This window comes from Vombatus ursinus, unplaced genomic scaffold (genome assembly GCF_900497805.2).
Source record: "Vombatus ursinus unplaced genomic scaffold, bare-nosed wombat genome assembly UNPS02010788.1, whole genome shotgun sequence".
Classification (NCBI taxonomy): Eukaryota; Metazoa; Chordata; class Mammalia; order Diprotodontia; family Vombatidae; genus Vombatus; species Vombatus ursinus.
Window position 1 is genome coordinate 6,586,817 of NW_020950566.1, and position 22,201 is coordinate 6,609,017.

A 22,201-nucleotide genomic window follows, 5' to 3' on the forward strand; every position below is an offset into this window, starting at 1 on the left:
AGAGAAATAGATGACAAGTGGAAATAAGCATATATGGTCTTACATATATATGTATATAAGTGTATATGGGTATATATGTGTATGTTTATACATATCTATATATATGTATATATCTGCACTTAATTGTAGCCTTCTTTGAGGTGGGGGGGAAAGGAGGGGAAAAAAATAAACTAAAAAGTGCATAGCAGAGAAAAAAGAAAACCTACAAGGAAGTAAAGAAAAGCTAACCTTTCTAGAAATGGGAAGTTATTGTTTTATATTGAATCTTCTTGTGCTCTGCTGTGTACGCAGCAATTTTTACCCCTTTTCTCATTTGTGTATTTAAGTTAAAAAAAAAAAAAGACTCTCCCCTAAACCCCAATAAGTAGTCATCCTACCTATGTTTTAGGGCTTTTAATGGGGGAGGGGAAGGTTTACATCCTTCAGCAGCCCATTCAGCTTTCAGATGACTGTTAACTAAGTTTTCCTTATATCAAGCCTAAACTTGCCCCTCTGTAACTTTCATCTATAGCTCCTAGTTCTGTCTTCTGAAGCCAACAAAGAAAAAAAGTCAAATCCCTCTTCCACATCTCTTCAAATACCTACAGACAGCTATAATATCTACCCCCAGCTGCAAAAGTCTTCTCTTCTACCAAATAAACACCCCCAGTTCCTGCAAACCAGTCCTCAATATGGTCTGATCTTGATAGTCTTCACCATTATCACCAATCTGTTCTGAATATCCTCTACCTTATCAATGTCCTTTTAAAATTATGGTGCCTAGTTGAAGAACTGAACACAACACTACAGAATGGGCCTGACCAGCGAAGAATACCATGGGACTAATATCTCTGTAGTCTTGGACACTATGCTTTTAAGGAAGCCCAAGACAGACTGAGATAGGTAGATGGTGACACAGGTAGTAGAGCACTAGACTTGGAGTCTAAAAGACTTGAGTTCAAATCCTTCCTAAGACACTTACTAGCTGTATAACCCTGGGGAAGTCACTTAACCTCCAACAGTCTCAGGTTCTTCACCTATAAGATGGGGATAATAACATCTATCTCCCAGGATTGTTGTGAATATAAAATAAGGTAATTTTGTAAAGTATTTTGCAAACCTAAGTACTATATAAATACTAGCTTTTATTACTAGCTGCTATATCACTATTGACTCATTCTGATTTTCAAGTCCATGAAACCTTCAAAACACTTTTAGAAAAGCAGCTCTCTAATTATGCCCTCCATCATGGATTAAAAAAATTGTGGTTTTTTTTTTAAATCTAAGTGTCTTCACATTTATTCCTATTAAACTTCATTTCATAAGCGATGTTCTAGCCCCCTCCTCTAATTGGTGAATTTCTTCCTGTGGACCACTATTTCATGAAGAGTCCAGGTCATTCAAGCTCAATTTTGTCTTAGCTCTGCTCCTAACTCTCTAGTCTCTTTCATTGCTGCACCAAAAACTTTTTCATCCTGAAGAAGCCTCCACTCCTGGTCCCTTTTCTGACTGGTGAGTTTTTGCCATTAAACTGTCACTTCTCCTGTCTGAATTGTTTAACCATGTTCCCCCACCCCCACTTTTCAGCTTCCCTTTATGTGTTATCCCCATTGGAATGTAAGTTCCTTAAAGGTAGGCACTATTTTTTTGCTATTTGTATTCCAGTATCTGTATTCCAGTATTGGACACAGTAAGTACTTAATAAATAGATACTTTCTCTCCCTCATATTCTAACCTGATCTTTGCGGCCTTGACACTGTTATCCATTATGTTAGCTGTACCTTCTCGCTTTCTCATTTGCTAAATTGATAACCAGGCCACACAATCAATAAAATCCCATCTCCAAGCTTTGGCTTTATAAATGAAGGAGGTGGGAGGAAGAGCTCAGTTCTTGGAGGAAGAACATACAAGGGGTATGTTTCACCCCAAGGGGCTGAGTACTGAGAGACAAAGATATCTCCATCAAGAAGTTGTGTCTCAGAGGCAGCTAGGTGGTGCAGTGGATAGAGTTCCAGGCTTGGAGTCAGGAGGACCTGAGTTCAAATCTGACCTCAGACACTTGACATTCACTAGCTGTGTGACCCTAGGCAAGTCATTTAACCCCGACTGCCTCACCAAAAAAAAAGCTGGGTCCCCTGATACAGTGTAAATGGATGAGGAAATAGTAGTGGACCATCTTTACCTGAATCAGTTAAAAATTTTTTTTTTTTACTTTTATCTTTATATTTCACACAAGCATTTCTTTCCCTCCTCTTCCCACCCAAATGAACAATAAAAGAAAAAGAAAACCCACATAATATATTTGCATAGTCAAACAAATTCCCATTTAGGCCATGTCCAAAAATATATGTCCCATTGTCTATCATTTCTCTGGGAGGAGATGAATAATGTATTTTGTCATCAGTTCTCTGGAACTGTTATGTCATTGCATTGATCAGAATTCTAAAGTCTTTTACAACTGTTTGTTGTTGTTATTACTATATAAAATGTCCTCCTGTTTCTCGTCAATCAGCTCTGCATCAATTCATAGAGGTCTTCCCAATTTTCCCTAACAATGAACATGTTGTCATTTCTTATGGAATGGTAATATTCTATTACATTGATCTAGCATAAGTTGTTTAGCAATTCCTGATAGCTAGGCACCCTCTTAGTTTCCAGTTTCTGGCAACTATGAAGAGCTGCTACAAATATTCATCTTCTTTTCCTCTTTCTTTAATCTCTTTGGAGTATATGCCTAGTATTGGTATTGCTGAGTCAAAAGATACACATAGTTTAGTGACTTTGGGGGCATAATTCCAAATTCTTTTCAAGGATGGCTGGACCAGCAATGCTTTGCCTACAGTACATTATATATTTTCCTGCAGCCTCTCCAACTCTGTCACTTTCTTCTTTTGTCATCTTTGCCAATCTGACAAGTGAGGTGAAACCTAAGAGATGCTTTAATTTGCACTTCACTAACTACTGGTGATACAGAACATTTTTTCAATGGCTGTTAACAGTATGAACTTCTTCCTTTGAGAACTGCCTACTCATATCCTTTGACATTGAATTCCATATATATATGTACACACACATATACATATTTAATATGAGAAGTTAATCAGAGAAGCCTGCTGACAAGATTTTTTCCCAGTTACCTCTTTCCCTTCTAATTTGAACTGCTTTAACACACATAATCAAAAGTGCCCATTTTATCTTCTGTGATCCTCTCTATTCCCTTGTCTGGTCATGAACTCTTCCTCATCCAGAGAACTGAAAAGTCACTCACTTCTGCTAGCTGGTAAAGTGAAGAGAGTGTTTGACTCAGAGTCAGAAAGAACTATGCTGTGGGACCCTAGGTAAGTCACTTAACCTTTGTCTGCCTCAGTTTTCTCATCTGTAAAACGGAGAAAATAACACCTATTCCCTTAAGGAGCTGTGAGGATAAAATGAGATAACATTTGTAAAGCATTCTGCAAACTTAAAGTGCTATATAAATACTATTCTTGTTGTTGCTTCTCTTAATTTGTTTACAATGTCACTCATCCTGAGTCACATACCCACTTGGAGTGTGTCCTGATCTAAGGGGTGAGATCCTGGTCTACACTTCTCCCTGACAGGCCACTTTCTAGTCTTCCATGCTGGCCTCTTTAGGTTGTAACCCTCATCAATTCTAATTGAGCTCTGTTTTTTGTTTTTTTTTTTAACTAGATCCAAACTGTTTTGACAATTGCTGCTTTGTAGTACACCTTGAGGTCTGGTGCTTCCACACCACCTTTTTTTCATTATTTCATTTTAGACTGACTTTTAAAAATTCTGATAAAAGAATTTCATGTTTTCTAGCTTTATAAAATCACTGTTTGGTAATTGTGTATGGCAACTGAATAAGTTAATTTTGGAAGCACTGTCATTTTATTATACTGTCTCAACCTACCTATGTGAAATTATTATCTCCACAATTATTTAAGTTTGCCTTTGTTTCTATAAATAATGCTTTGTAGTTGGATTCACATACAGTACCTGAAATAGCCAAATCATTGTTAAAAGATGTCAAAAAAGCACAAGGTCAAATCCAGATCCCTAGAGCACTCCACAAGAATCTACCTGCCATGCTGACACTGAACTATTAATATCAATTTGTTATGTTTGACCATTCAATGAATTTAAAATCCACCCATCTGGATGAAATCTCTCCATCTTTCTCACAAAAATAATACGAGATAGTGTCAAATGCTTACTTAAGATATAGGTAAATTGTAACTATAGCACTTGTTTGAGATGAAATTTGTCTGTTATGATTTGTTCCTGATGAAACCATTATGTCAAACTTTGTGATACCATTTTCTTTTCTAGATGTTTACTAACCACCTCTTTAATATTCCGTATTAGCCATTTTGGCTTTATCTATTCCTTTCTAAGGATCACTCTTTGGGAAAAAAAAAAACAACAAAGCAAAGAAAGAGCCTTTTCTTCATCCCTGGTTGGCATCACTCTATCCATCAAAGCAGCAGTCACATATCCTTAGAAAACTTTTCTTTTTCCTTCCCATCAGAATTATTTTGCTTTGTATGATCAGACTTTGATTCTTGAGGGTTTCCCATCTCTTTTGGATTGACTGTCTCTATAGAATTTGAGATCATGAGATCCTATCCTATCCATCCTTTCTCTGAGCCATCTGAAATATATTCTCCAAAACTCTAAGATACATGTCAGACTACGCTAAGATTCCTTGATGTAATTAACTTCTCCTTTCAAGGTTGAAGGAAAGGGAAAGGGTGGAAGGGAGGGGAAGGGAAGAGGGAGACTGAACTGATGTCCAAACATGAAAATCTTCCACCATTACTATTATCATGTCTTTGTCCCAGCACTTGACATAGTGCCTAACAAATAGTAAGTACTTAATAATGCTTGTCATTTGACTGACAGACTTGTGCAATTTTCCAAAATCATCTCTTCTTTCTGTTTGAAAATATTACTTGTTTCTACATCCATTTATCTTCAACTCAGTGTTCTCTGTTGTACTCCCCACCTCTGATTTCTGAATTTTCTCATAAATGTGTCTTAATATATGATGCTACTTCATAATTCCAGGTTAAATCTGTCTCTGCCTTATAATGTCAAGTTTAGCTGATTATAACTCATACTTTGTGTATAATCCTCCGAGGCCACAGATTTTACTGCTGGATCCTTTCCCTGAATGTGTAGGCTTCTATACTGCTATTTCTTATAGAATGAACTATTCTCTATGATATCTATCTTGGCGTATATGGATAGAAAGTCGTCTTCTTGTTTCCTTTTCAGTTTAAATTCCACTCGATTATATTTGTAAGAGTCCAGGCAAATACAATCTTATTCATCCTTATGCAGTTGCTATTCCTTTAGCAGAATCTGTCATTTCTTTATTGTAAGCCATGATCAGAAATCCAAATCTGATTCTCAGATACCACCTCTTTAACCATCCATTCACTTCTCAATCTTCCTCTCTCTCGAAGCTCTTGTTTTTTGATTGGCAGAATAATCAAAATGCAACTTTTATACCCCTAAGGCAGAGGTCCAAAACATTTTCTGTCATTAAGTCTTTCTCACAGTAATGTTTTAAATGAATGAAATAAAACAAAATAAAATAAGCAGGATTACAAAGGACACTAATTATAGTGAAATATAATTATAAAAAAACAAAACAAAACCTAAGTTCACAGATGTCAAGTTAAGAAACCCTGCTCTAAGCTTTTAAGCTTCCTGCCTGGAACTTAGCAATCCTTAGCAATTTATTTTACATTCCTTCTGCCTATATCACTTGTGCCCAAGTGAATCGCTAAAAGTGGGTAGCAATCATCTGGTTTGAAAATTTTGAAAAGTTCTTGGTCATATCTTGAATATATGCTCCTCAGAAAGCAAAATTGTCTACTACAGGACAAAGCTGTTTCAGTATTCCTCAAAAAAAAGATACTAACCACCACTATTTTGGAGAAAACATGGTAGGGAAGAAAGTGTGCTAGATTTGGAGCCCGGAAGAAATGGGTCAGAATCCTGCTTTAGACACTTCCTAGTTGTACATCAATCCACTTAACTTCTCTGAGTCTGAATTTTCTCACCTGGAAAAATCAGCACAATAACAGCCTCCACATCTCCCTGAATGGTCATGAGGATCCAACAGGATGATACAGGTATAATGCATTTTGTAAACTTTACAGTACTAAGTGGGAACTCCTGCTGCTGCTGTAGTCATTGCTGTCTCCTCCTCTGTAAGGATGACCTCTCTCCTATCCCTGTGTATGGACCAACATGGTGATGTGCTGGAATACAAGGAGTTTTATATCTAATTCTGACTTCTAAGAGTTTGGTGGTACTTTCCCCATTCTCCTACCATCCATCAGCTTGCGGCGCAAGTCAGGATTCCCCTTCTGCCTCTTCAGGGCCCTTTCTTTGTTTGCTCATTTTCCATTTTGTAAAAGAAATGTTTCATTCTTCCTGATGACCTGGAGAATGTTCCTCTATCCTAGGAGGTCTTCACCTGAGGTTTGTGAACTTTTTTTTAAAAAATATATTGATAACTGTATTTCAATATAATTGGTTTCCTTTGTAATTCTACATGTTTTATTTCTTGCATTTAAAAATCTTACTTTGAGAAAGGATGTATACGCCTTGCTAGACTGGCAAGGGGTCTATAAGACAAAAATGGCTAGGAATCCCTGCTCTAGAAATTCTTTCAGGAGAGAGAAAGGTCCATTCTTTGAGTATACATTAGTTAGAATGACTTGAATATGACAGAAAGAGAAATACACCATACACTCTTTGCAGGTCATTGCAAAATTCACCTTGATCTCTTCCATACTTGCCAGATCAATTCCCCAAGGAAGGTATTATAACAAAATGTCTGAGGGCTAGTCAACTCTAAAGTTGTTATTCTCCTCACAGCAATACCCTGATAGGTACAAACAACTTCTTTTCACTTGCCTTCTGAATTTTGTTTGCTTTCTTCTTCTTGAGTCCTCTTTCTTTTCTCCTTCAGTGTGAGCCTCTCCCCCCGCCCCCAGCCCCTGCAAATGTTTTTAGAAATCCCTGACTCCAGAAACAAAAACTTTTCATTTAATAGCACAGCCAGTGAAACTGTCTTGATGATACTGAGATACCAAGAATAGTGATAAAAGAGTAAGCTAAACTCACAAGAAGTCCAAAATCTTATTTCTAATCAATAGCCAGATTTCTTCTCCTAATTTTAAAAGCAAATACTCTTTCCCTTTCTCACTTTTTTTTCTTCCTGTTAAAAGAACACCGAAAAAACTAAAACCAAATAAGTAGGAAGAATGAAGAAGCTGAACAGGCTAAATGAAGCTACATAAATAATCTGACAACTTAGAATTACCAGTACTTGTATATACTTCGTGTATAAATTTTTTTTTTAAGAAAACTGACATATAGATTTGAGTGAATCCTTGAGATCTAAAAGACCCTAAGTTTATTTATACTCTGAGGTAGATATAACCAACTTTTTACAGTGATCAATAAAAATAAAAAAAAAAACAAAACACACAAACCCAACCCAAATAGAAAGATTAACATGTAAAAGTATTTTCATTTTTATGACTAATAATTTCTGAAAGTTATTGACTAATTATTATTAAAACTTACTGTAAACCTTTTAAAAATTCAGGATTATGGGAACTTTTAGTTGAATCTACACAAACCGAAATTTTATTCTATCAAATAGCTAAAATGTCAATCTATGGATTTCCACCTTTTAATTAAAACCAGAAAGTAAAATTTCTCAGTACTTTTCATGGAGTAGGTAGTTACTATATAAACTGACATGTTCCATACATTTTAATACTGTGTGTTTAATACAAAGGGCAGTGGGGGAGTGGGGGGTGGTATTTTAGGAGAACATAGCAGCTGTCTTTCATGACAATCACTTCTAAAAATATGGCAGAGAAAAAAGAAGTTCTGCCAAGTTAGAAATAAAAAATTACCTTGCCTTCGTAGTTCATTCTTAACAGCTTCCACACCTCCTGTTTTTTCAATAAAATCATATATAACTTTTGATGTTTCTTTGTCTTTAAGTTGTGCCTCTGAGATTCCACACATGTCAAAGAGATTCTTTAATTCTGGATCTAAGTTATTCAGCTACAAAAGACAAAACTAGTATCAATTACAAAATGTATTTCTCATATCTACATTCAAAATTTGTAATTTTTAAAAGCAAGATGACATAAATTATTACTTCACTTTCACTTTTCTTCATAAAAATTTTCCTTTCAAATTTTTATACTTTTTATTTTTATTTTTTTATTTTTAAGCAGTTGGGGTAAAGTGATTTGCCCAGGGTCACACAGCTAGTAAGTGTTAAGTGTCTGGTCTGAGGCCGGATTTGAACTCAGGGCCTCCTGACCCCAGGGCTGGTGCTCTATCCACTGCGCCACCTAGCTGCCCCACAAATTTTTATACTTTTAATGAAGTTAAATACTTATATAATGCTAAAGCTTCCAAATAAACATAAGTGATATCATGATAAAGAATGAGTTCTTGAGGGGTAGTGTAAATATGGCAGAGAAAAGACAGGGGCTTGCCTGAGCTCTCTCCCAAACCCCTCTGAATAACTTTAAATAATGCTACAAAACAATTTCTGGAGCAGCAGAACCCACAAAAGGATGGGATAAAACAACTTTCCAGCCCAAGAAAACTTAGAAGCTTGTCAGGAAAGGTTTGTTGCACTGGGGTGGTAGTACAGCGCAGTCCAAAAAAGGCCATGCCCCAGCAAACCAGGAGTAGGCCTTGGTGGCAGCAGTGACAGTTTCCAGACCTCTCAGATCACAGTTGGTAAAAGGGTCAGAAAATGGTCAGAAGGAGATTACAAGAACCCCTCTGCTGGCACTGCCCATACTTGGGTATGAGTTGCAGTGCTGGGTCTGAGAAACAGGGCAAAGAGGAGCATCAGCACACCAGAGCTTGCAGTGGCAGGGGAGCTGGGACCCTGGTCACACTTTCAAGAGTGCTTGTGGTCGTTCAAAGACTGCAGCACAGGCCAGAAGAGTAATAAACACATCTCTCCCTAACCATACCACCTTGGAAGAAATGAAAACCTACAAGCCCCCAGAATTATCTCTGAAAAAAAGTAGCACAAAAACCTGAAACTTGGGACAGCACCCCCTCCACTTCAGAAGCAGAGCACCACGTTAGCATAGAGTTAAAAGTCAAGAAATAGGCTGAAAAATGAGCAAAGAACAGAAAAATATCCTGACTACAGAAAGTTACTATGGTAACAGGAAGATCAAAACAAAACTCAGAAAAAGACAACAAAGTCAAAACTGCAACATCAAAAGCCTCAAAAGAAAAATGTGAATTGGTTTCAGGCCATGAAAGATTAAAAAAAGATTTTAAAAATCAAGTGAAAGAGGTAGAAGAACAATTGGGAAGAGAAATTAGGTTGATGCAAGACAACCATGAAAAAAAGAGTCAACAGCTTGGTCAAGGAGGCACCAAAAAATATTGAAGAAAATAACACCTTAAAAAACAGAATAGGCCAATTGGTAAAAGAGGGGAGAAGTGCATGAACTTTACTATTACCAGAATTGGCTCAAAGAGGGAATAACATACATACCCAGTTACATATAGAAATCTATCTTACCCTACAGGAAAACAGGAAGGGAAGGGAAACAGAGAAGGGGCTGGGGGCAGCGACAGAAGGGAAAATGAATTATAGGAGGTAAGTAAAAGTCAGAAACAACACACTTTTGAGAATAGACAGAGTAAAATAAGAGAGAAAGTAGGATAAAGAGGGGAAAATAGGATGGAGGGAAATACATAGTAATCATAATTATGAAAAAAAATTTATAGCAAATATCTCTGATAAAGATCTCATTTCTCAAATATATAGAGAACTGAGTCAAATTTAAGAGCCATTCCTTAATTGATAAATGGTCAAACGATATGAACGAGCAGTTTTTAGATGAAGTAATCAAAGCTATCTACAGTCATATGAAAAGTGCTCTAAATCACTACTGATTAGAGAAATGCAAACTAAAACAACTCTGAGCTATCACACCACACCTATTGGCTAATATGACAGAAAAGGAAAATGATAAATGTTGGAGGGAATGTGGGAAAATTGGGATACTAATGCACTGTTGGTGAAGTAGTATACCAATTTAACCACTCTGTAAAGCAATTTGGAACTAGGTCCAAAGGGCTATAAAACCATGCATACCCTTTGACCAAACAATACCACTACTGGGTCTGTATCCCAAAGAGATTTAAAAAAAAAAAAAGGGACCTATATGTACAAAAATATTTATAGCTGCTTGTTTAGTGGTAGCAAAAAATTGGAAATTGGAAGGATGTGCATCAATTGGAGAATGACTGAGCAAGTTATTGTATATGATTGTGATGGAATACTATTGCGTTATAGGAAATGACAAGCAGGATGATCTCAGAAAAACCTAGAATTACATGAATTGATTCTAAGTAAATTGAACAGAACCAAGAAAATATTGTATAGCAGGCCTGCACAACATACCACTCCAGAACATACAGCCCGTGGGTGGTATGTTGTACAGGCCTGCTATATGTAGTAATAGCAATATTGTATGACGATAAAACTGTGAATGACTTAGTTATTTTCAGCAATACAATGATCCAAGACAATTCTGAAGGACTTATGATGAAAAATGCTATTCATCTCCAGAAAAAGAACTAATGGAGAGTGAATGCAGATCAAATCACACTTTGTCTTTATTTTTCTTGGTTTTGTGTGTGTGTTTTCTTCTAAAACATGACTAATATGGAAATGTTTTGCATGACTGCACATGTATAACCTATAACAAACTGCTTGCCCTCTCTACGTGGGGGGGAGGAGAGGAAGGGAGAGAATTTGGAAATCAAAAGTTTTAAAAAATGAATGTTAAAAATAGTTTTTATAAGTGGGTGAAAAATAAAATATTAAAAAAACTTTTTTTTTTTTTTGGTGAGGGCAATGGGGGTTAAGTGACTTGCCCAGAGTCACATAGCTAGTGAATGTTACGTGTCTGAGGCTGGATTTGAACTCAGGTCCTCCTGACTCCAGGACTGGTGCCCTATCCACTGTGCCACCTAGCTGTCCTTAAAATATTAAATTTTAAAAAAGAATGAGTTCTCTACCTTACTAAATCTCTATTTTTTATAATGGACAATTGTAGACTTATGAAACTTTATTGTTACTAATTGGTGGATTCGAAATCTCCAATACTCTAATCTGTTATGTCCTAAATTAAGATGAGTATGTAGCAAAACTGTTAACCTTGAAAAACAAACAATTTAACATTTTTGGCTTCAAAAATATTTTATAAAACAAATTAAATATTTGTATTTCCATTCTCAGACTTAGCAGCTTCCAACATAACTTTAACTAGTGATCATTTGTGGTAATGGGAAACATATAGTTCACCTCAGTGAAACTAAGAAAGCCTGCAATCTTTTTAGCCAGTAATTTCATCATCATGGGTAACAAACATATAGTAATCACATAGCCATCAGGAGAAACATTGGGCTTGGATTATTCTGTCACCAACTAACTCATCAACCTCAGAATATGCAAAATTGGGTTGTATTAGTCATTTAGCACACATTCCGTGGAAATTATAGCTTATATACTAAAATGAATCTATGACCTTGTAGACACAGATATGATCTTCACTGATGCAGATCACAACCAATTCAGACCTATATAGTAGAAACCACTTTCCTTTGTTGGTTTACTAAAAGTCTAGATTTTACCATACAAGTGTTAGGCCAAGAATTATAGTTTGTTTTTTTTTTTTTTGGAGACATGAGAACCACAATAAGACAGACGCAGTCAATCAATATTCCGTATCACATTCACAAATGCATCTTGCCCTTTAATTTATTTAATGTAGAAGGAGAAAACAAACTAAAAGTCTAATCTCATTTTTAAAAAAATCTAAATTCAGGGTATAATGGTTCTACATATTTTGAAGAATAATTTTATAGCTTGAAAAGACACTTACATCAAAACCTGTATTAGGATCCCAACCAACATGTCCAATGTGCCTAAAAGGTGAGGGGAAATTAAAAGTAAAAAAATGGAAAAAAAATTAAAAGGTCATTAAAAAGCATGTTTTAAATGGAAAATAATATATACTTTGGTGTCCTATACTAATGGTTCTCAAACATTTACGGCATAGAGGTCTGACCTAGTAAAAAGCGCTCTGGGATAGGAATTCTTTGTGCTTCAATATCCTCATTTACAAAACCATGTAACCTTAGGAGTTAAGGCACCTTTATAAGATCTACAGGTTCAGTCTCTACTTTCAGACCTAATCTCATGACTGACTGGAGTGAGAACTTTGACCTGCTCCATTTCCAACCTGAGCTTGATTCACCCCTCCTTGGGCAATCCAATGGCACCCTATCCCCACCCCTGCCTAACTTCTAGGGGCTCACAACATAAATGCAAAACTTAGTTCACATACCTGATTGGTTTAGCTCAGTGCAGCTCAGAACTCCTGAACTCAAGAGATCCATCAGCTACAGCCTCACCAAGAATGGGGGATTATGGGTGGCCTAACAAGTCTTCTTAATCAAGCAGTGATAATAATGCCTATCTTCTTTATCTTACTGGGTTACTCTGAGTTTCAGTGACATAATTTATATAAAGTGCAAGGCATTATTATTATTTTATATTCCCCTCTACATTCTAAGGTGTACTATTATACCTTTTACTACATATTACTTCTTAGGGACAGCAGAAAAGAGTAGAATTTCAAGCCTATACCTAATGGGAGAAATAAGTTTTGCTTAAAATATTTCTTCTCATAAGATTAAAGAAAAAAAAAATGAAACCTTTGGAGAATAAAATGCAAGAATCTTAGATCTCTAAATGGGCTGAATGTCCTTAAAAAAAAAAACCACAAAAAAAACCAAAACACAACAAATAAAATTGTAAGTTGAAATGTAGTCATTACAGAGAAGAAGGCTTCTCAGATGACTCAAATCTCCTAGAAGTTCAAACTAACATAAGCAATAGCCAAATAAGCAAAATGGCCCAAACTACTAGAATTACTAAAGTTCTTACTGAAAATTGCTTGGAGTTCCAATATCTGCTTTAGTCAATCTCTTCTTTTTTGTTTTTCCTTTTTTCTTTTCTTTGATGTGGGAAATGTTATTGACTTGTGGACCATAAAATCTATTTGTTGTGATTTCTGGATTTTTTATGTCAACAGTAGCCATTGGTAAATTGGGACCTGAAAAAAAAGAGGGGAAAAAAAAGGACATGAAAATAACTCAACCACAGTGAAACAGCTATACCCAATCAGTGAATTGTCCTTAATTTATAATCAATTTTTCTAATATTTTTGTATGCCTTTAATAATTTCATACAATATTTCACTTAATTTAAAATATAAATCTCTGGGGCAGCTAGGTGGCGCAGTGGATAGAGCTCCAGCCTTGGAGTCAGGAGGACCTGAGTTCAAATCTGGCCTCAGACACATGACACCTACTAGCTGTGTGACCCTGGGCAAGTCACTTAACCCTGATTGCCTAACCCCCCCCCCCCAAAAAAAAAAAAAAAAAAAAAAAAAAAAAAGGCAAAAAAAAAATCTCTCTTTAATACAAATACAACACCCCCTTCACAAATCCACATATATATATGTACAAGGTATTCCATGTCTTAGTGTAGTTTTTAAGCTATTAAAGTTTAAAGCTGTACTTAAGAATTCTGGGGCACTGTATTGTCATATATACCCAAATATATGTACATACAGATATATTTTACACTTGCATGAGTCATATATTTATATACATATTTACACATGCACAAAAATGAAATAAAATGCTTATTCAATTAAAAAAATAAAACCTTGTTTTTTCATTATTAAACAGGTCTGTGATAGGTATTTTTCTAATAACTGACAAAAAAAAGCATTGGGAATTTAATGATTATTTACTAACTAAAATATTAAAGACCACTATTGAATGGCCAGAATGCCTTTTAGTTGCTCAGAATCTCAGAGATCCTCACACATAACTGAAGTTGTGTCCTAGGGAGAATCTAGGGAGAAGACAACTGTTATTTCCCTCTAATAAGTTTTCACATAACCATATCATAGATTTATTGCTGGAAAGAGACTACAGGTCATCTAATCCAACTCCCTCACTGAACAGATGGGACAATTAAGGACAAAAGAAGCTAAATGATTTGTCCAAGGCTACCTAGGTAGTAAATATCTGAGCCAAGATATAGTAGTAAATATAGGTGATATAAAAACCAAAAACCTGTCCCTCCTCCAAACTTCCCTATTTACACTGAAGAAACCACAATCCTTCCAGTCACTCAGATTCTCAACCTTAAAGTCATTCTTGATCAACTTCCTTGCTGTCAATTTTATCTCCACAAAAATTTCTCAAATCTGTTACCTTGCTTGCTACTTACAAGGGTGCCACTCTAGTTCAGGGACTTATCTCTCATTTAGATTATTTTAACGGCCTCATAATTGGTCTCCTTGCTTATAGTCTTTCTCCTCTTCAACTCATCCTCCACATACCTGCCAAAAGAAGTTGACTAAAGCACAGATCAGACTATGTCACTCTCCTGCTCGAGAATCTTTGATGATTCCCTATTTCTGTAGAACAAAATCACAAACCTCTCGGCTAAGTTTAAACCTCAAAGTCCTTTACAGGCTAGTTACACTTTGTGGTTCTAGACTCATTTCACATTACTCCTTTTCACACACTGTACATTACAGCCAAACTAGACTACTCACCTCCCTCCCAAATTTGGCATTTTATCTCCTTGCTCCGTACCTTTGCATAGGCTGTCTGTCCTGTGTATTTGTATATACTCTCCTCTTCACTGACACTTCCTAAAATCTTTAGTTTTCCATTCAAAATTGAACTGAGGTGGCCATTCCTAAGGAAAATCTTTTTCTGTTCCCCTAATTATTAGAGCACTTTCCCTCCTTAAATTATCTTGTGTTTCTATGTATTAATATTATATTACCCCCAGTAGAATGTAAGCTCCCTGAGGGCAGCTTACATTCTACAGTGAGGACAGTCCTCACTACTTTGTATGTTACAGGGGCTTTACATACTTCCTTGTTTTTGTTGTGTTGCAGTACAAACCTAGAATCATAGATTGTTAGAACTAAAAAGAATCTTTGGGGGCAGAGCCAAGATTGCAGAGTAAAGGCAGGGACTTGCTTGACCTCTCCCCTAAATCCCTCCAAAAACCTTTTAAAAAATGACTACACAAATTCCAGAGCAGCAGAACTCACAAAAAGACAGAGTGAAACAAATCTCCAGCCCAAGACAGCTTGGAATGCCGGTAGGAAAGGTCTGTTGCACCAGGGGAAGAGAGGAGTGCAGTCTAGTGCAGGCCACACCAGACAGCAAAGTCAGAGCAGGCCTCAGGGCAACTGAATCACTGGAAAAAGTGGCAGTTTCCAGGTGTCTCAGCCCAAAGACAACATGGATGGTCAGCAGGAAGGGTCTGTCACACCTGGGCGAGAGTGGAGCTCGTCACAGTTCCAGGGCAGAAAAGAGTGCTTGCGGTCACTCACAGACCAGAGCACAGGTCAGGAGAGGAGTGAACCACCTCTCCTTAAATCACACCACCTTGGAAGAACTGAAAACCTACAGGTCCCTAGAAGTAACTCTGAAAACAGCTGCACAGAACCCCTGAAGCTTGGGATGGTGAGCCTTCCACCCTCGAAGTAAGAGCCCTACTTTTACAGAGAGATAAAATCAAGTAATGGCCTGGGAAAATGAGCAAACAATGGGAAAAAAACTCTTGACTACAGAAAGTTACTTTGGTGACAAGGAAGATCAAAACACAGTATATCCAAAGACTCCAAGAAAAATATGAACTGGTCTCACGCCATGGAAGAGCTCAAAAAGGATTTTGACTGGTTACTTTCTTTCTTTCTTTCTTTCTTTTTTATTATTTTTAGGCAATTTGGGTTAAGTGACTTGCCCAGGGTCATACAGCTAGCAAGTGTCAAGTGTTTGGTCTGAGGTCGGATTTGAACTCAGGTCCTTCTGACGTCAGGGTCGGTGCTCTATCCACTGCACCACCTACCTCCCCTCAAAAAGAATTTTGAGAAGCAAGTAAGAGAAGTAGAGGAAAAATTTGGAAGAGAAATGAGTGATGCAAGAAAATCATGAAAAAACAAGTCAACAGCTTGGTAAAGGAGACTCAAAAAAATAATGAAAAAAATAACACCTTAAAAAACAGAGTAGGTCAAATGATAAAAGAGGTCCAAAAAGCCAATGAGGAGAAGAATGCCTTAAAAAGCAGAATTGGCCAAATGGAAAAGGAGGTCCAAAAACTCACTGAAGAAAATAACTCCTTCAAAATCAAAATGGAGCAAACAGAAGAGAAATCAAGAAATAATAAGACAAAACCAAAAGAATGAAAAAAGACTGAAGACTGTGAACTATCTAATTGGAAAAACAAAAATAGAAACAGACCTGGAAAAACAGAACCAGGAGAGATAATTTAAAAATTATTGGACTACCTGAAAGCCATGATCAAAAAAAGGGGCCTTAGACATCATCTTTCAAGAAATTGTCAAGGAAAACTGTCGTGATATTCTAGAACCAGAGGGTAAATTAAAAACTGAAAGAATCCACCCATGACCTCCTGAAAGAGATCCCAAAAGGAAAACTCCCAGGAATATTATAGCCAAATTCCAGAGTTCTCAGATCAAGGAGAAAATATTGCAAGCAGCCAGAAAGAAACAATTCAGGTATCATGGAGTCACAATCAGGATAACACAAGACTTAGCAGCTTCTACGTTAAAGGATCAAAGGGCTTGGAGTATGATAATCCAGAGGGCAAAGGAGCCAGGATTACAACTAAGAATCACCTACCTAGCAACACTGAGTATAATCTTTCAAGGGAACAAATTGACATTCAATGAGACAGAGGACTTTCAAGCATTTTTGACGAAAAGATCAGAGCTGAACAGAAAATCTGACTTTCAAATACAAGAATCAAGAGAAGCATAAAAACAGGAAAGGGACTTTTTACTTCTGTCAAGGTCACAACCAACTTTATAGGCACCCTAGTTTGCAACCCTGGAGTAATCCTTTTCTTCTTACTCTCCTTAATCCAATTTATCTAATCCTCACCTTCTTACTCTCCTTAATCCAATTTATCTAATGCCAATTCTCATCCATTCCATCTCTACAGCACTGTCACAGCTGTCTCCTCTCTATTTACACAATCATCATTCTAGTTCAGGCTCTCATCACCTCTCAAATGGATACTTACAAGAGCCTTTTAATTGGGCTGTCTTACATCATGTCTCCTCTCTACAATCCACAATAAAAAGGCTGACCATGTCACTCCCCAACTCAAATTCTAGTGGTTCCCTATTACGTCCAAGGATCAAATACAAACTCCTGTTTTTAACATTTAAAGCCTTCACAGCCTGAACCCATGCTCTTTTTTCAGTTTTGTTCTCTATTACTCCCCTTTGCCCACTCTTGGGTCCAATCACACTAGCCTTCTTTTTGTTCCTCATACATATTTCACCTGCCATCTCCATGCCTATGCATAATGCTATGCTCCCCCCAATGCCTAGAATGCATTTCTTTCTCCCTCCTACTTCTAAGAATCCTTGATTTTTTTTCAAAGCTCAGCTCAAGTGCTCCTTTCTGTGTGAGGCTTTGCCTGATCCCTCAAGTTCCTGGTGCCTCTACCTGGCCACTGAAGGTTTTTAAGTAATCATGTGATACTATCAGAACACTTTATTATAGGAAGAATGTGGGTGGTACTATGAAGAATTGAGGCAGCAAAAGCAGCTAGCAGCCTAGGATAACAATCCAAATAAATGATATGGAGACAAATAAGGTGGCAAGAATAGAGAAGAGAGGATAAAGATTAAAGGAATTGCACAAGTAAAATCACCATGGTTTGGCACATAGTTAGCTACATGGGATTTGAACCTGGATTACTAGAAGACAGTTATCACCACCAAAAAAAATAGAGAAGTCAGGGGAAGGAGAAATTTGAGGGAATCAGGAAAGAACATGAATTCAGTTTCGGACATGTTGAATTACTGGCTGATTGGTAGAGGTATCTAATGGGCAGATAGCTATGCTTATTCCTATTTATTAACTATACTTAAGTATTCTTTAAAGCATTAACTATAGTTATGAGATAGATTTTAAAGTATTAATATTGTTCTTTTTAAAAAATATAACCAGATATTTCATTAAAGTTGGTTCTTCAAGGTCCAATTAATCTCAACTAAACAGTAAGTATTTATTAAACACTTACTACGCATGGCAATGTGCTAAGCATTAGAAACAAACAAAACATTCCCTACTTTCAAAGAGATTATGTGTTATTTTAAAAATGGGAAAAACTTTCAGGGATGTTGTTATATTCAGTTTTGCTGATTGTTTTATCTCTTGCTCTATTTTTCTTTTTTAAAAAATGTGTTATATAGAATGGCTCACTTGGGGGGAAAGGGAATGCAGGGGAAAACTGGGTCAATGTAAAATATCAATAAAAATTTATTTTGAATATATACACACAGAATAAATACAAATAAATAAATTATAAATGCAAAGTATTTAAACATAGAGTAATACATGTGGAAGGACACTAGCTAGGTTTCATGTAAAATGTGGTGTTTAGGCTAAGCCTTGAAGGAAGTGAAGAAGTTTATGAGGTGAATGTGAGGACAGAAAGAATTCCAGGAATGGGAGGGCAGGCCCGTGCAAAGGCACTTTTCTTAATGACCTTGGGCAACAAGTTGCAATTTCCCCTCTTCTACCTCACTACTATTCAGTATCAGTTAACATTCAACAGGGACATTGTAGAAGTAATGATTTGCAATCAAACTCTATCCTCTGAGTAAAAATGCTTGTATCCTTATATCTTTAAAATTACTGAATTACTATTTCAATTTATGGATGTTATTATAAAACTAGGTTTACAAATCTGTAGTTAGCTAAAAATGTCCCCCCCCAAGTCTATAAGCTTGCAAATTCTCATTGACAACCATCTCCTCTCATGTTCCTCAGTGAAAAATTATAGCTGATTAATTGTTGGATTAAGCCCAAAGGGGCTCCAGTGCTCTACTAGACATTTGCTAAAAGACCCAAAGAATGTTTTTTGGAAAGCAAATCCCTAGCCAGAACAGCGTGCAAGGCAGAGTACTGTTGGCATAATACTTCTATGACATTATACATACTAAACTTCTATGAATATTGATTAGAATCACATTAGCTTTTCTGGCTGTCTTGTCAAATTGTTGGCTTATATTAAGCATGTAATTCACCAAAACTCCCAGGTCTTCTTTCATATCTCCCAAATACTACTGTAGTATATAATAATATTACTCCACTATTATAGAACTTATTTATAGTTATATGTTTGATTGGGTTATCTGAATTAGGTTTTTGTCATTTTTTAACCCTGAAAAACTAAAACATTGCTGCATATATTTTTCATACAAGTATGAGAAATAAGCTTTTCGATGTAGTTGTTCAAACCCGTGATTTCACGGGTGTAGAGAATTCCTAGTGAAGACACTACTAATGCATACTGGCAACTATTTTGCAACTTATTACTAGAGTAAGCAACTTACTCAAGGTCACATAGCCCATATATATCAAGAGGCAGAGTTCTGAACCCAGGTTTTCCTGACTCTTAAAATCAGATCTCTACCCACTATACCTCATATCATCTTAGGAAGATCAAAGGCCTTGGCGGGGAGGGGGGAGGCAAATAATGTTTAATAAAGATGCTCTGTACATTAGCTTCATCAGCTTCTATTTCATCATCAACAAAGCTACCTCAAAGGCAACCCATAACATTTTTATGGTAATCTTTTCAAAATGTATACTGTTAGGTACAATATGGAATTCAAATTCTAGAATTTTATCTTTATTTGTCTGAAACATGAACAATGGACAATACAAAAAAAAATGATGGGAACTAGTAGTAATAACACTTAGCATGATACTCAATAAATATTATATTCTTAAGGAATAAGAAACTAAAGGCAGTAACTAATTTCTTTGGAAATTAAACATGAGAAAATTAAGCTTACTTTCTTGTTTGGATTTTATAAGTATGTGAGAAATAAAAGAACTTAATTATTTTCTTCCTAAGCCACCATGTTTACAGTGAGCAAGATTTTTCCTATTATTGTACATGCCCTTCATGCATTAAGAGTACATAGTTCAAAAGGCTCATACAAATCATAATTAGGAAGTATCTGACAGTACAAAGGTTCCAAGCATCCAAAGATACTAATATGGACAGAATCTTCAGAAGAGGATCCAGTAAATGTTGTGTAAAACATGTTTTGATATTTTATAAGTCATGAAAATGTTTCAGATTTTACCGTTCAAATGTTTAAGTATACAGACACTGAACCTTAGAATGTCAAAAATAGTTCAAACTCCATTACATGTTACTTAGAAATAGTCTGTAAAATAACCTAAAAAACCCCTTTTAGTCAAAATTCTATTGCAATCATTACAATAATAGTGAGTTGAATTTGATTAAAACACTATACTAGAGTAGGAAACAAATCCCAAGAAAATACAGACTAATGCTTTTTATATAACCATTAAATCCTAATGCAATGTAAATCCTTTAATTCTGCTAGAAATCTAAAATTCATATTATTATTGTCACTCTAAATAAAATTGTTTTTGAAAATGGTCTTATGCATACACTGTATGTGGATAAAGAAGAGAATGAGTAGTATTAATTTTTAAATGAAACATTATACTGAGTTAATTTTCTAAGTTAAAGACAGTTTATATATAAACTAAAGCTTTAAAAAATTATCAATGAAAATTAGATATACCATCCAAAAAACTTTTTAATGATAAACTACAAGATGAACTAGCAGCATAAATACCTTCATTTTATTTTAGATACAAAAATCTGTGACCCAACAAAATCAAACATAGTAGTAATCACTTCATTGCTCTTTGTCCTAACCACTACCCTACCTCACAAGAGGAATTTGGAGTCTTCCTCAAAATTAAGTTGGCAGTTCTATGATATCAGAAAAGTAGTCAATTTCTGATCCTACAGACTTTTACACAGAGTGTGGGAAAGTCTCACAAAGAGAAGTTTTGACCCCTCCAAATGGCCTTGGACTTTCAAGCTCAATGAGGCCACACCAAACTAATAGCACCAGGGTATGTACAACAGAGTTACTGACCAAGTCAAGGGGAGGCCCGTGACTATCCATGCTGCAGAAATGTTCTGCAGGTTTACATCAAAGTACAGGTAACTGTTATTACTGCTCCTGACTTGAGTTTATAGGACAGTGTCTAACAGTCACAGAAATGTCTTCACCTTGGAAGCTCACTCCACCCCTAGACAACTTCTCTCACCACAGTACACTGCAACCCTGGGTCCTCTCTACTCTCCTAATTCAATGGTTCCTCCCAGGACAACCAGATCTATATTATTCTCCAGTGCTCATCCCTGATTCTCTAGATTTTATCATACCTGTCCTCTACTATTCCCAATCTTCATTTCTTCCTTACTCCTTTTCAGCTCTTTTATGTATTTTCTTCCTTCGTTAGAATACAAGCTCCTTGAGGATGGCAATGACCATTCTTTCTACTTGTATTCCCAGTGCTTAGGAAAGTGCCTGTCACAAAATATTGTATAAATTGATCTAAAATAATAAATAAATTTGAATATTTAAATCCTGAGGCACTTTTATAAGAGTAAATGAAGATAGGATGCAAAGAAATGAATGCAAATGAATGTAAAGAAAGTGCTAATCCAATCCAAATTCAGGTTATAGAATTTTGTGTATTTTAAGCAGGTTGATTTCTGAAAAATTAGGTTCTTTAAGAGCTATTACTGACAGCAGACCCAAGGTGGCAGACTAGAGTCAGACTGTCAGCTGAACTCTCCTAACATTTCTTCCCAATCAAATTTAAAACACCTCAAACAAAATTTTGGAGCACTGGAGCCAAAAAAAAGTCAAGGGGAAACATTTTTCAGCTTAAGAAAACTTAACAAGTCAGCTGGAGAACTCTATCAACGGGCTGGAGGCCTGTGCAAAGCCCCACATTGGTGGCAGCAGTTTCAAGAGCTCACAGGCCAGAGAGGTTCGGGGCTGTAGTTCCAGAGTGGAAAGGAGCACTGGCCCTGGTCACAGTTCCAAAGCAAAAAGGAGTGCTAGGGCTTGTGGTTGGAGGGGACCAGAACCCCTTCCCAGGTAGAGACCAGAACATAGACTAGGAGAGCAGTGAC

At 36.3% G+C, this 22,201-nt stretch overlaps 1 protein-coding gene across 1 annotated transcript in view; it reads right to left on the reverse strand.

The window, feature by feature from the left end:
• WASL (Wiskott-Aldrich syndrome like) overlaps positions 1 to 22,201 on the reverse strand; it is a 109,054-nt gene that overhangs the window by 18,235 nt on the left and 68,618 nt on the right. The window contains exons 6-8 of the mRNA XM_027855148.1: positions 13,025 to 13,193; positions 11,958 to 12,000; positions 7,929 to 8,082 (exon numbers count right to left, since the gene is read on the reverse strand). Of these exons, the coding sequence (XP_027710949.1) occupies positions 7,929 to 8,082; positions 11,958 to 12,000; positions 13,025 to 13,193 (366 nt within the window). The remainder of the gene's footprint in view (positions 1 to 7,928; positions 8,083 to 11,957; positions 12,001 to 13,024; positions 13,194 to 22,201) is intronic.